The sequence below is a fragment of the Mizuhopecten yessoensis genome, unplaced genomic scaffold (assembly GCF_002113885.1).
Source record: "Mizuhopecten yessoensis strain PY_sf001 unplaced genomic scaffold, ASM211388v2 scaffold3805, whole genome shotgun sequence".
In the NCBI taxonomy this organism is placed as follows: domain Eukaryota; kingdom Metazoa; phylum Mollusca; class Bivalvia; order Pectinida; family Pectinidae; genus Mizuhopecten; species Mizuhopecten yessoensis.
The window spans coordinates 234,525-248,519 of record NW_018405228.1 but is presented as its reverse complement, the minus strand read 5'-3'; the positions used below and the strand labels follow the sequence as shown (position 1 = coordinate 248,519).

Below are 13,995 nucleotides of genomic sequence, written 5' to 3'. Positions count from 1 at the left end.
GAAAAATAACAACACTTTGTCAGGACCATGAGGCGATCATTACTACCAACTTTCAGTTCAATCGGCCCAGCAGAACTTGACTTTAAGTTTGAAATGTAAAATGTTAACGGACGACGGACGACGGACGATGGACGACGGACGACGACGGACGAAAACGGATAGCAATAGGTCACTTGAGCTAAAGCTCAGGTGACCTAAAAACATCAGAACCATTTCAGGAGAGCCAGAAATTATTCCAATATATGCACTGCTTTCAGCAAATATTTTGCCATGTAAAAATATAGAAAAAGAAAGAAGTGTATCCACTTTGTAAATTACTTTCTACACCTGAAGGTTCAGAAGATTTCAAGTCTAACACAGTAAATGTAGACCAAGTTGTTCAAAACCTGGTAAATATATCTCCATGACTACATTCAATTTTATGCATTTACAAACATATTAAAATTAACAACTAAAATATAACACACGGAGAGTGACCTAGAGTAGCTAATTATCTGAAGACAAAAAAAAATGGTTTGTGAATTTCATGACACGTTACGAGAAAAATACATTTAGAAATTAAGCATAAGTAAGCAATGAATCTGATCCCGTTAGAACTTGATTAGCCCAGGTTATAAAGACAACGTTGGAACGGGATAAGCCCAGGTATAGAGACAGGAAAACTCGGTGTAAAGTCAATTCTTCAAAAAAACAAGAGGCCCATGGGCCTTAACAGTCACCTGAGTCCTACAGTATTTATTTTTGTTGTTGAAATATGTACTAATTTGAGTAAAAAAATAGTTAAGTATAATGTTAACTTAACTTTGTCAGGACCATGAGCTGATCATTCCTAGACCGATTTTCAGTGAGATCGGCCTATAAGAACTTGTTTTTAAGTTTGAAATAGGTATTTACAAAATCGCTGCCATGGCAGCCAAATTGTATTTCTGATTGACCCGAAAAATAACAACACTTTGTCAGGACCATGAGTCGATCATTCCTACCAAATTTCAGTTCAATCGCCCCAGCAAAACTTGACTTAATGTTTGAAATAGGTATTTTCAAAATGGCGCCCGTGCCGGCCATATTGTATTTCTGATTGACCCGAAAAATAACAACACTTTGTCAGGCCCATGAGTCAATCATTCCTACAAAGTTTCAGCTCAATCGGTCTAGCAGAACTTTACTTGAAGTTTGAATAGTTTTTCAAAATGGCGTAACAACACTTTGTCAGGACCATGAGTCGATCATTCCTACCAAATTTCAGTTCAATCGCCCCAGCAAAACTTGACTTTATGTTTGAAATAGGTATTTTCAAAATGGCGGCCGTGGCGGCCATATTGGATTTCTGATCGACCCGAAAAATAACAACACTTTGTCAGGACCATGAGTCAATCATTCCTACAAAGTTTCAGTTCAATCGGTCTAGCAGAACTTTACTTGAAGTTTGAATAGTTTTTCAAAATGGCGGCCATGGTGGCCATATTGGATTTCTGATTGACCTGTAAAATAACAACACTTTGTCAGGACCATGAATCAATCATTCCTACCAACTTTCAGTTCAATCTGCCCATCAGAACTTGACTTTAAGTTTGAAATAGTTTTTCAAAATGGCGGCCGTGGTGGCCATATTGGATTTCTGATTGACCTGTAAAATAACAACACTTTGTCAGAACCATGAATGAATCATTCCTACCAACTTTCAGTGTAATCTGCCCAGCAGAACTTGACTTTAAGTTTGAAATAGTTTTTCAAAATGGCGGCCGTGGCGGCCATATTGGATTTCTGATTGACCTGAAAAATAACAACACTTTGTCAGGACCATGAGTAGATCATTCCTACCAACTTTCAGTTCAATCGGCCCAGCAGAACTTGACTTTAAGTTTGAAATAGTTTTTCAAAATGGCGGCCGTTGCGGCCATATTGGATTTCTGATCGACCCGAAAAATAACAACACTTTGTCAGGACCATGAGGCGATCATTCCTACTAACTTTCAGTTCAATTGGCCCAGCAGAACTTGACTTTAAGTTTGAAATGTAAAATGTTAACGGACGACGGACGACGGACGACGGACGATGACGGACAAAAACGGATAGCAATAGGTCACTTGAACTAAAGCTCAGGTGACCTAAAAAACCACTTGTTTTTATATCATTATTCCCTTAAATTCCTTTGTGCGAAAAGTTTCTTACTGAAAGCTGATCCGAAACATTTTATTCTAATGCCCCGCGAGCCCTTTTAGAAAAAGCGAGAGATATTCACTTACCAATTTCTCAAAAACTCTAAACCTATCTGGTTTGTTGAATTTGAAGTTTTGGTTGTCAACAAACGTAGCTTTGAAGATTGATTCAGAAACTTACCGGGCCTGAATAATGATTAAGGTGGAAAGGAGAAGAGAAAATAAGAAGAATCGATGTGCATTTTTTTTTTTTTTTGCCACGGTTCTTCTTCAATTTTCAATTTCACAGAGAAAGTGCACCACTGATAACATAATACATCAGGCGATTTATTTTCCCCTGGATACCTCCATCTTTGTTGTCAAACACAAATAGCCAGCCAGGGAATAAGTCGTCCACAAGTACATGCATTTCACAGGAATTGCCAAGGTAACCGTTTCCCAGATTAGGTTTCTTTAATTTCAGAAGGAGGCCTTTGATGGGAGTTTAATGTCTTGCTACAGTCAGATATAGCCAGGCCATAACCATTTTGTATCAAGATGTTTGATTGGCTGCTAGCTTTCCACGAGCATCATGGGATTTTCCTTAAACAAGGAAGATTTAGTGTCACAATGTTCTCCATAATAGACAGTTGCGCCATTTGTAACATTACCATGGGAACAGACTTCACAAGTTTATCTATCTACCAAGCGTCAATCCATTTGATTGTGTCTGCTCTCCTCTCCCACTAAAACCTTCAAGGAGTCTCCATTGTCTTAAGACCGTCGCCTTGCTCAACGACTCCACACACAAGTGCCTCTGACAGCTCCATGTTCTCCGATATGTCAACACAATGACTTGGAGAATTAGGATGGAGCTAAGGTTACCTTGTATTATATACCTAATGGTGCCATCACAATAATCTGTTCAATCAACCCATTAACACATTTTTGCACACATTCTTTTCAAAAGCATTTATACAATGTCAAATTTGTCTCCATTTCATATCAGGTTTATGAAACTCCTCAAAAACTTTCTGTTTAGCTCAGAAAATCCTCACTAAAAGGAAAACTAAATTTAGATATTTTTCTCAAACCTTTTTAATGAATAGAAACTCATTTGAGATGTTAAAAATAGATTATACAATATAATTTTACATGATCCTTTGGATCTTACATTGGTTTCTATAGGAATTGAGTCAAGAAAATAAAAAATTTCATTCTCTGAAACAAATGTTTGATTTTATCATCATCAGCAATGTTCAAAATTTGGTGAATTTGATAACAACAAAACAGTCATTTAACAATTTTGTTTTTGTAAACAAAAATACTAAATGGATGCAGTTAATAGCAAAATAAATGAAATCAAGAAAACAGAAATAACAGACAAATAACTCTGAGTTTCTTTAGTAGAAGTGTTATCTTACAGTTGCAGTATAGAACTATTATTTGTACAGAAGTTCTCATATAAATATTAAAGGAATCATATCTTGTAGCTAACCAATTCATTTCCTACGAAGCCTCACATTGAACAGTCATAGAAGCCAATATAATGAAGACATTGTTGCATTCTGTGATGAAGAATGTGCGGCTAAGTTTGACCATGCTTAAACGTTGAAGCAGGAATTCCTTTCTGGACCAATTCATTATAGCTACCCAGTGAAAATCTTTGTCTCAATTAATGGGAATCTAACACAATTAATTCATGAAGCCCTAAGAGTTGACTTCCAATTGCGGCGACACGAAGAAGATGCCCGCTAACTTTAATGGAAAAGCAGAAGAAATCTGCTCCAGTCTCCATTTGTAGGGTACGCTAAAGACGTGGCGGTAATGGGTTTTACAGCAGCACCTATGGCCGTCTGTCCAGGAGGCACCCCGACGACCAATCACAGTGCGGCCAGCAACACAAACACATTTAAAACAAAAATATCTTCTTTAGCCAGGTAATGCAGGACCCAGTATGCAAATATCTGATGTCAATGTCATAACACTGGTGAAGCTATATTCACCCAACTACCACACAACACTGGATACAACATCTGGTTTACACAACTACCACACAACACTGGGTACAAAGTCTGGTTTACACAACTACCACACAACACTGGATACAACATCTGGTTTACACAACTACCACACAACACTGTATACAACATCTGGTTTATACAACTACCACACAACACTGGGTACAAAGTCTGGTTTACACAACTACCACAAAACACTGTATACAACATCTGGTTTACACAACTACCACACAACACTGGGTACAAAGTCTGGTTTACACAACCACCACACTACACTGGTAAAGTCAGGTTAACACAACCACCACATAACACTGGTGAAGCTATATTCACACAACTACCACAAAACACTGTATACAACATCTGGTTTACACAACTACCACACTACACTGGGTACAAAGTCTGGTTTACACAATTACCACAAAACACTGTATACAACATCTGGTTTACACAACTACCACACAACACTGGGTAAAAAGTCTGGTTTACACAACTACCACACACCACTGGTTAAGGCAGGTTTACACAACTACCACAAAACACTGGATACAAAGTCTGGTTTACACAACTACCCCACAACACTGTATACAACATCTGGTTTATACAACTACCGCACAACACTGGGTACAAAGTCTGGTTTACACAATTACCACAAAACACTGTATACAACATCTGGTTTACACAACTACCACACTACACTGGGTACAAAGGCTGGTTTACACAACTACCACACAACACTGTATACAGCATCTGGTTTATACAACTACCACACAACACTGGGTCCAAAGTCTGGTTTACACAACTACCACAAAACACTGTATAGAACATCTGGTTTACACAACTACCACACAACACTGGCTAAGGCAGGTTTACACAACTACCACACAACACTGGCTAAGGCAGGTTTACACAACTACCACACAACACTGGATACAAAATCTGGTTTACACAAATACCACACAACACTGGTTAAGTCTGCTTTACACAACCACCACACACCACTGGTTCAGTCTGCTTTACACAACCACCACACAGCACTGGTTAAGTCTGCTTTACACAACCACCACACAGCACTGATTAAGTCTGCTTTAAACAACTACCACACAGCACTGGTTAAGTCTGCTTTACACAACCACCACACACCACTGGTTCAGTCTGCTTTACACAACCACCACACAGCACTGGTTAAGACTGCTTTACACAACCACCACACAACACTGGTCCACACACCACTGGATAAAAAGTCTGGTTTCCACAACTACCACATGAACACTGGGTACAAAGTCTGGTTTACACAACTCCCACACAACACTGGGTACAAAGTCTGGTTTACACAATTACCACAAAACACTGTATACAACATCTGGTTTACACAACTACCACACTACACTGGGTACAAAGGCTGGTTTACACAACTACCACACAACACTGGCTAAGGCAGGTTTACACAACTACCACACAACACTGGGTACAAACTCTGGTTTACACAAATACCACACAACACTGGTTAAGTCTGCTTTACACAACCACCACACAGCACTGGTTAAGACTGCTTTACACAACCACCACACAACACTGGTTAAGGCAGGTTAACACAACTACCACACAACACTGGATACAACATCTGGTTTACACAACCACCACACAACACTGTATACAACATCTGGTTTATACAACTACCGCACAACACTGGGTACAAAGTCTGGTTTACACAACTACCACACAACACTGGTTAAGGCAGGTTTACACAACTACCACACAACACTGGATACAAACTCTGGTTTACACAAATACCACACAACACTGGTTAAGTCTGCTTTAAACGACCACCACACTACACTGGTTTAGTCTGCTTTAAACAACCACCACACTACACTGGTTTAGTCTGCTTTACACAACAACCACACTACACTGGTTAAATCTGTTTTACACAACCACCACACAACACTGGGTACAAAGTCTCGTTTACACAACTACCACACAACCCTGGGTACAAAGTCTGGTTTACATAACTATCACACAACACTGGGTACAAAGTATGGTTTACACAACCACCACACCACACTGGGTACAAAGTCTGCGTTACACAACAACCACACAACACTGGTTAAGTCTGCTTTACACGACCACCACACAGCACTGGTTAAGTCTGCTTTAAACAACTACCACACCGCACTGGTTAAGTCTGCTTTACACAACTACCACACAACACTGGGTACAAAGTCTGGTTTACACAACTACCACACAGCACTGGATACAACATCTGGTTTACACAACTACCACACTACACTGGGTACAAAGTCTGCGTTACACAACAACCACACAACACTGGTTAAGTCTGCTTTACACAACCACCACACAACACTGGTTAAGTCTGCTTTACACAACCACCACACTACACTGGTAAAGTCTGCTTTACCCAACTACCACACAGCACTGCATGGTTAAGTCTGTTTTACACAACTACCACACTACACTGGTTAAATCTGTTTTACACAACCACCCCACTACACTGGTAAAGTCTGCTTTACAAAACCACCACACTACACTGGTAAAGTCTGCTTTACACAACCACCACACTACACTGGTAAAGTCTGATTTACACAACTACCACACTACACTGGTTAAGTCTGTTTTACACAACCACCCCACTACACTTGTAAAGTCTGCTTTACACAACCACCACACTACACTGGTTAAATCTGCTTTACACAACAACCACACTACACTGGTTTAGTCTAGTTTACACAACTAACACACAACACTGGGTACAAAGTCTGGTTTACACAACTACCACACAACACTGGGTACAAAGTATGGTTTACACAACCACCACACAACACTGGTTAAGGCAGGTTAACACAACTACCACACAGCACTGGTTAAGTCTGCTTTAAACAACCACCACACAGCACTGGTTAAGTCTGCTTTAAACAACTACCACACAGCACTGGTTAAGTCTGCTTTACACAACCACCACACAACACTGGTTAAGTCTGTTTTACACAACTACCACACTACACTGGTTAAGTCTGCTTTACACAAACACCACACAACACTGGTTAAGTCTGCTTTACACAACCACCACACAACACTGGTTAAGTCTGCTTTACACAACTACCACACAACACTGGTGAAGTCTAGTTTATATCTCAGTTACCCTAGCATGCTACTGGCCAAATATCATCACCCTGTGCGTTTTGGTTATTGAGAAGAAATTGTTTAAAGTTTTTTTAAGACAATTGACCCCTGTGACCTTGAATATAATTGAAGGTCATTCATTTGAACAAACTTGGTAGCCCTTCACCCAAGCATGCTCCTGGACAAATATCATCTCCCTGGGCAGTTTGGTTATCGAGAAGAAGATGTTTAAAGATTTTAACATATTTGACCCCTGTGACCTTGAAAATGAGGCCTTCATCCCAGTTTGCTTCTGGCCAAAAAACGACACCGTAGGCCTTACGGTTATTATGAAGAAGTCGTTTAAAGTAAAATATTGACGCCGGACGCATTCATTATTCTGTCATTATATATAAACTGTGTAAGATTTTTATTTTGTTTTCTTTATCATCGTTTGGCCTGAATACTGAAATGACTTTCGAAAGGAAAAGAAGAATTTGGAATAGAAATTTCTTTTCATTATTTCTGTTGAATATTTGTTATTATTCAACCCTAATAAGTGTCATGGTTGCAACCTTAAAATCGCGTGGATTTTTTGTTATTTACGTACACAATGGACACTATGGACAAGGTTTGAATAATAAGATAGACGATCTTCCGACTACCATGATATTAAGATGTATCGTTTTATGATATCTTTGTGATGCCTGGATCACTGAAGACCGGGGATATACAACCCTGCCTATCATAAACCGTACTTCCAGTGTCTGGAAATGTGACCATCACATTACAGTTTCCAATTATTTTTACCTGGATATTGATTTTCTACTGGTTTTCTTTCATTAGTGTATCTTTTCTTCTCATCTGATCTGGAGACGTATCTGGACGTGGACGGAGCTATTGTCAGTACAGTTTCCAGACAGCTACGAGAGCTAGCTCCGGTGGACATTATATCTCCGGTCCCTCCCCCCAATACCGCAGGAGAAAATAACCGGAGAAAATAACACAAGTTGTTCTGCCTCAAGAACAAAACCTTGCCTAATTGGATGTTATTAAGTCCCAGTGATGAAAACTCTTTTGTGCGAGGAGGAGGTGTCTCCCGAGGGTCTGTCACACCGTACACTCGTCGTCCTTTCAATTAGGGCGTCAATTATCCCATGTTCTGATGTACCCCGAATCAGCGATATTACTAGAGAGCCCCTACACAATGACGAAAACCTCATTTAATGTCTCCAGTGTTCTGCCTTTGTTCCGTACCAAGTATTCTTAATTACAATATTTGTATATGTAGGTACATATATATCCTTGTCAACCTCAAAAGCTGAAAGCTTTTCATTCAATATTTGTCCCACATCAATATGTTATGATTAGCAGTTTTCAGTTATTCTCTCACTATGTTGCCCAGTAGCTATTACAGACTATAAAGTTAAAATTATTCACATTCATAAAAAATTCAAAGGTGTTTAATTAACCCATACCATTTCTCTATATTTGGAAAGAGAAAATGAAAAGAGTTTATCTTCATCATGCATGCTGTATGTTCACACATCTAAGCTTTATGAATGGTTGTCATACATATATTTCTACCAGAGTGGCCAGTGTATCAATTCCTAGTAGGCCATTTAAAGGTACAGGTTTTCATTAAACACAACTGTTAATCAGCTGGTTGATGCACACCTCCCATCACCTTGGTTACAGTTCTGAATTAGTGACCATGACAGTTTGAACCTTCTTGCCTTAAGACTTCTTGATCCTCAATTACAGACAATGTAGCATCATAACAGATGTTTAAATTTTACGATTTGTACGCAATTAAACTCCTGGTGTGGGGACATATGCCCTATTAACATTGCTGGAAAAGAAACCAGATCAGATTCCAGAAGTGAACATAATACAGAAGCTAGTCAATTTAACTAGCTATTTGACCTCGATTAGTCACCTAGAAGCCTCAAAATCAATAGACACTTTGATTCCTCTTCCAAAGGAAAAATCATCAATCAAAGTATTGTTTTCAAAGAGCATCATAAATACAAGCGCAGGGATCACAAAAATATGCCTCCCTTCCTTAAAACGGTCAAGTTTGACCTTCCACTTTGACCAATGACCAGAACAATTTAACAACTGCAGAACTTGTTACTCTACTATAATATAAATATAAAATATATTTTTTCAGGCGTTTGCCAGGTATATTTCACATAACATTTTTACTTCAAACATTTGCCAAATATGACCTTTGACCTTTTTTTTTTACCTATGACTACCAGAATCTTATTTGGTGTAGAAATCTATGATATCAATCATTGTTGTACATATGAATTCAATCTGTTGAGGGGTTCATGATCTTAAAGACAAGCTTTTTACTGGAGACACATGCTTACCCAAACCAAATACGATATACCCTATTCACTTATTGAGGGTATGAAAAGTACATTGAACTTATAGAAACCAAAGCAAAGTGAACTGCGTGTAATTGGAAGACCTACAACTTTACCTTCAGGTACAAATAAGTCTAAATTATAAGTGATTTACCAAAGAGGCTTCAGATTTACAGGATTGAGACCTTAGATAGTGCAGACAGGCCTGCAGGGGAGATAACTACAGTTAAGTGGCGTTAACAATGAATTCTCCTATTTCGTTGATTGGAGTTTGACATCCTCTCTACAGCCGTGTAAACATTTCTGATACAGATATTGAAAGCTTTGTATCAACATAACAAATTCTAAGCTACAATTATTTCAGATTGATTTTTAATTATTCTGATTATCTTTCTTTAAAACATAATGCAATATATCCAACAGTTTAACTGATTATAAATAAAAATAAACCACAAATATATCGCCCATTTTATTGAATTGAAAAACATCAAATATGTTTCTAAAACATACATGTGCTCTTGCTTCCACTTTGGTTGAAATTGACCAAAATGTTAAGTCTAACTAAAGTTAGTCAGGTGGAAATAAGGTTACAGTGACCTATATTTGGGTGTATTAGTGTAGTATATATTCCTCAATCGTGATTTGAATCATCTGATATTTTGATAAAGGTCTTTCAAAGAATACTTGCATTTGATTTATTTTGAGATAACTTTCATTGTGAATTGTGGATCCCGGAGATGCAGATGTATTTATATAAATAACTGACCCTCTTTATTTGAGAGAGGAAATAAATTAAGTAATCAATATGTATTCTGTACTCACCAACAAGTTGCGCTACGGTGGAAGCATTCATGTGAGTCAGTTTTTCATTGACATAAAATGTCACCCGATTCTCATAGTCCCTATAAATATAGAAAATATGTTGTAAAGAATTAAAAGCTAAAAACTTACAATTATGATTTTGAACTCAGCTATAATGTTATCCTCATATATAAATATAATTTTACTTCCTGTTAGTGAAAAAAAAATAAACAATGAAACGGACATCATCTTTATTATGTTTTCTTTCTATCACCAATTAAATCTTGTAAGCAAATTCTAGAAATATTCTAAACTCAGAAATGTCTACTAGTTTTAAGATAAGAACTTTCATTTTTATTCTCAGATTTTGAAAGATAATTCTTTATCTTTAATAGAGATACTCACTCTGCAGGGTCAAATGGTACTGGGCTGTTGAGCATGTGTTCCAGAGCAGACAGAAAGCCACTGGCCGTGTCCCTGTCAAGGCTGTCAACGAATAAGGTTCTTTTAGGGAAACAATTATATCAGCAAGATCAGCAAAAATTAGGGAATCACCATGGTAATCAATTGACACAGGAAAGTTTTATGACTAAAGATAAGTAGGCCATGATACTATAAATAAACATCTAAACAAACTTTGGTTGTTACTATAAAATATATATAGGTATGTAAATTTCTTTAATTTGACAATTTATATTTTGTTGATATGACAATTCTCATTTATTATGATGAAGCTTAATTTTGAGCTAATAAACTGTTTAAAAAGATGATTAACTAAGAGTCCAAAGTACTATAATATAATTTACCACGTAGCTCCAGACCAAGATTGAACCATGGGCGTTACGAGTGATAGTATATCAATCTAAAGTACAATGTGATTCAAATCCTGCCAGAACATATTGTTTTCCAATGCAGTATAAGTTACAGGTTTAAGCAGTGGTGCCGGGCTCCTTAAAGGGCTTTACACGTAGACCAGACCACACGGGTGACCGGTGCTGGTGATAAATGTTAATTATAGAACCGTCTGGGTAAACAATGACACAGATTCCCAATAGATGGAATGGTACTGATACTGAAGCACAGATCTGCCAGACCCAGAATGATATTGATAATGCAACTGTGCCAGCTTCCCCGAATGATATCAATGAAATGGATCGTTTTAATCTATCTATCATTGCAAAATATATTTTTAGAAAATTCTATCCCATTTCTGTACTTTGTTTCCTTATACAATAGATGAATATCATTAATAACATCATGTACAGTACAAATGCACTGTAAACAGAGATGGTGATTTCTTGAAATTCAACAGAATTCTTGAACTGCGTTTCTGATATGTGGACATATTTGAACAAAGCAAGTGCTAAAATAAACAGCATTCCAATTAATTAATGTTTAATTGTGAAAGTCATACAAACGTACAAACCAAATTTTGGTGGAAGATAGAATTACTAACATTTTAAAATCTAAGTTCAAGATAGACTTATTAGAAAGAAAAACCCTAAAAAATGAAGCATACAGTGAAAAATAGTTTTGGAACTAGTTTTTATAATGGTTGCAAGTTTTTACTTTAAGCTACTTTATACAGTAGAGTAATTTATCATACTCTATACCGTGAAAGCTACTTTATACAGTAGAGTAAAGTAATTTATCATACTCTATACCGTGAAAGCTACTTTATACAGTAGAGTAATTTATCATACTCTATACCGTGAAAGTGTTAATTGTAGTTGAATATTCACCTTTTCGCCATCTTGAATGAGAGCAAATTTGCGCTAAATTTTGTCTGGTCAATATTTGTTTCTCAAAACATGTATGATATAATTCTACCTGTGACTGATGTAAATCTTAAACCCATATACATTGAATTTGATACTTAAAATTTGAAATAGTCATTTACTGCAGCATATGTTTGTGTGTGATACTCACTGCTGGGTGAATTCAACAAAGGCGTAGTCAGTGTTGACAATATCCTCCACGTTTGGGTCCTCGGCAGACTTCTGTGGGGCAGGCTCAGTGACGGGTTTCGGTTCGTCCACACTCTTCTTGTCTGAAACATCAACTACTGGACTCTCAAACAATTCAGAAGTTATTTTAGAATTTAGTAGCATTTCAAAGCAAGTTTTAAGGCCAGCTAGTACCTCCACGATTCTGAATCTATAGCCCCTAACTTATGGTCTACAGAACAAATGTCTAAATTAATGTAAAGCAAGGTTTGCAACTTCAGTGTCCATCAATAATAATCTTAGACAATTTTCATAGCTTAAACACTAAATTTGATACAATTCTCAAAGACTAATAGTGTGGAAATCTATTGCAAATGTCTTAATCTAACAGGGTGAAATGGGCTTATCATCAAAAAGGCTAAAAACTAGATTTTTTTTATTCTTTCTACAGGAAAATTAAAAGTTTGCATTATAATGAAAAATGATTGAAATCAGCAAATAGGCTGATCGTTTTTGTCTCTAAATATAAAGACAGTTTTTGACCTTCATATAGGGATAAAATTTCACCACATATACTGTACAGCTAAGTTACCTTCAGTCATCAGAGAGCCCACCACAGGTACTCCAAGCACTCCCTTGTCCCCACTTGGGACAACCCCCATTTCTGACTCCATGGCAGCCATTATTTTCTCTGCATCTTGTTCTGAGTTTTCATTGAGATTTTCTTTGGAGAATTCCGTTTCAGGCAGATCTTGTGGTATTGCTGACTCTACAGCTCCTGATAAACAAACAAAGTGTGATGCCAAGATGAATTCACTGATTACAATATTTGATTGACAAATCATCTGTGAAACTTTTTTTTAACTTTAAATATTTCCGTATCAAAGTTGTCATCACACGCAGTGTTTTTACCTTTAGCAGTTAAATACTATAGATTTACAGTTATGCAATACAGCCTCTCTTTATAGTTATCCAAACTCAAACCCTGCCACGAAATCACGATACCAAGAACCAATACTGTAACATGAAGGATTTCCAACTGGAAACTGTGGTCAGGTCTTTCCATCATAATTCGGAAAATGATCCATCAGTTTGGTATGGTATGGTATGAATAATGAAGGCTAAGTTTGTTTTGAAAACAAACAGGAAGACAGGAACGTCTGTTTCCTTTGTCAAGCAAAGAGTGTAAATGGCCGGTGTCTCGACTCTAAAACACTGACATCCACTCACTAAGCCACAGTGGGCCGAATTAGGCTGATGTCCATCATAATGTTTGCAAAATCAGGGACCAATATTGTAAATAGCAACTTTAAATTCAAACCTTGACAGATATTTCCAAATGGTTTCCATCTGAGTTTTGATCATCAGACAGAAATAATGACCATAGATGACACAACCTTGTTCCACACGCATCATAAAAAAAGAAACTACCCAGAAAGTTCAAATAGAAATAGAAACTACCCAGAAAGTTCAAATAGAAATAGAAACTACCCAGAGAGGTTCAAATAGAAATAGAAACTAGCAAGAAATAGAAACTACCCAGAGAGGTTCAAATAGAAATAGAAACTAGCAAGAAATAGAAACTACCCAGAAAGTT

The 13,995-nt window shown here is 37.2% G+C and overlaps 1 protein-coding gene across 1 annotated transcript in view; it reads right to left on the bottom strand.

The window, feature by feature from the left end:
• The window catches only part of LOC110448041 (receptor-type tyrosine-protein phosphatase N2-like), a 308,722-nt gene that overhangs the window by 165,914 nt on the left and 128,813 nt on the right, over positions 1 to 13,995 (bottom strand). Inside the window, exons 6-9 of the mRNA XM_021494072.1 lie at positions 12,991 to 13,176; positions 12,382 to 12,502; positions 10,858 to 10,938; positions 10,474 to 10,553 (exon numbers count right to left, since the gene is read on the bottom strand). Coding sequence (XP_021349747.1) covers positions 10,474 to 10,553; positions 10,858 to 10,938; positions 12,382 to 12,502; positions 12,991 to 13,176 — 468 coding nt within the window. The remainder of the gene's footprint in view (positions 1 to 10,473; positions 10,554 to 10,857; positions 10,939 to 12,381; positions 12,503 to 12,990; positions 13,177 to 13,995) is intronic.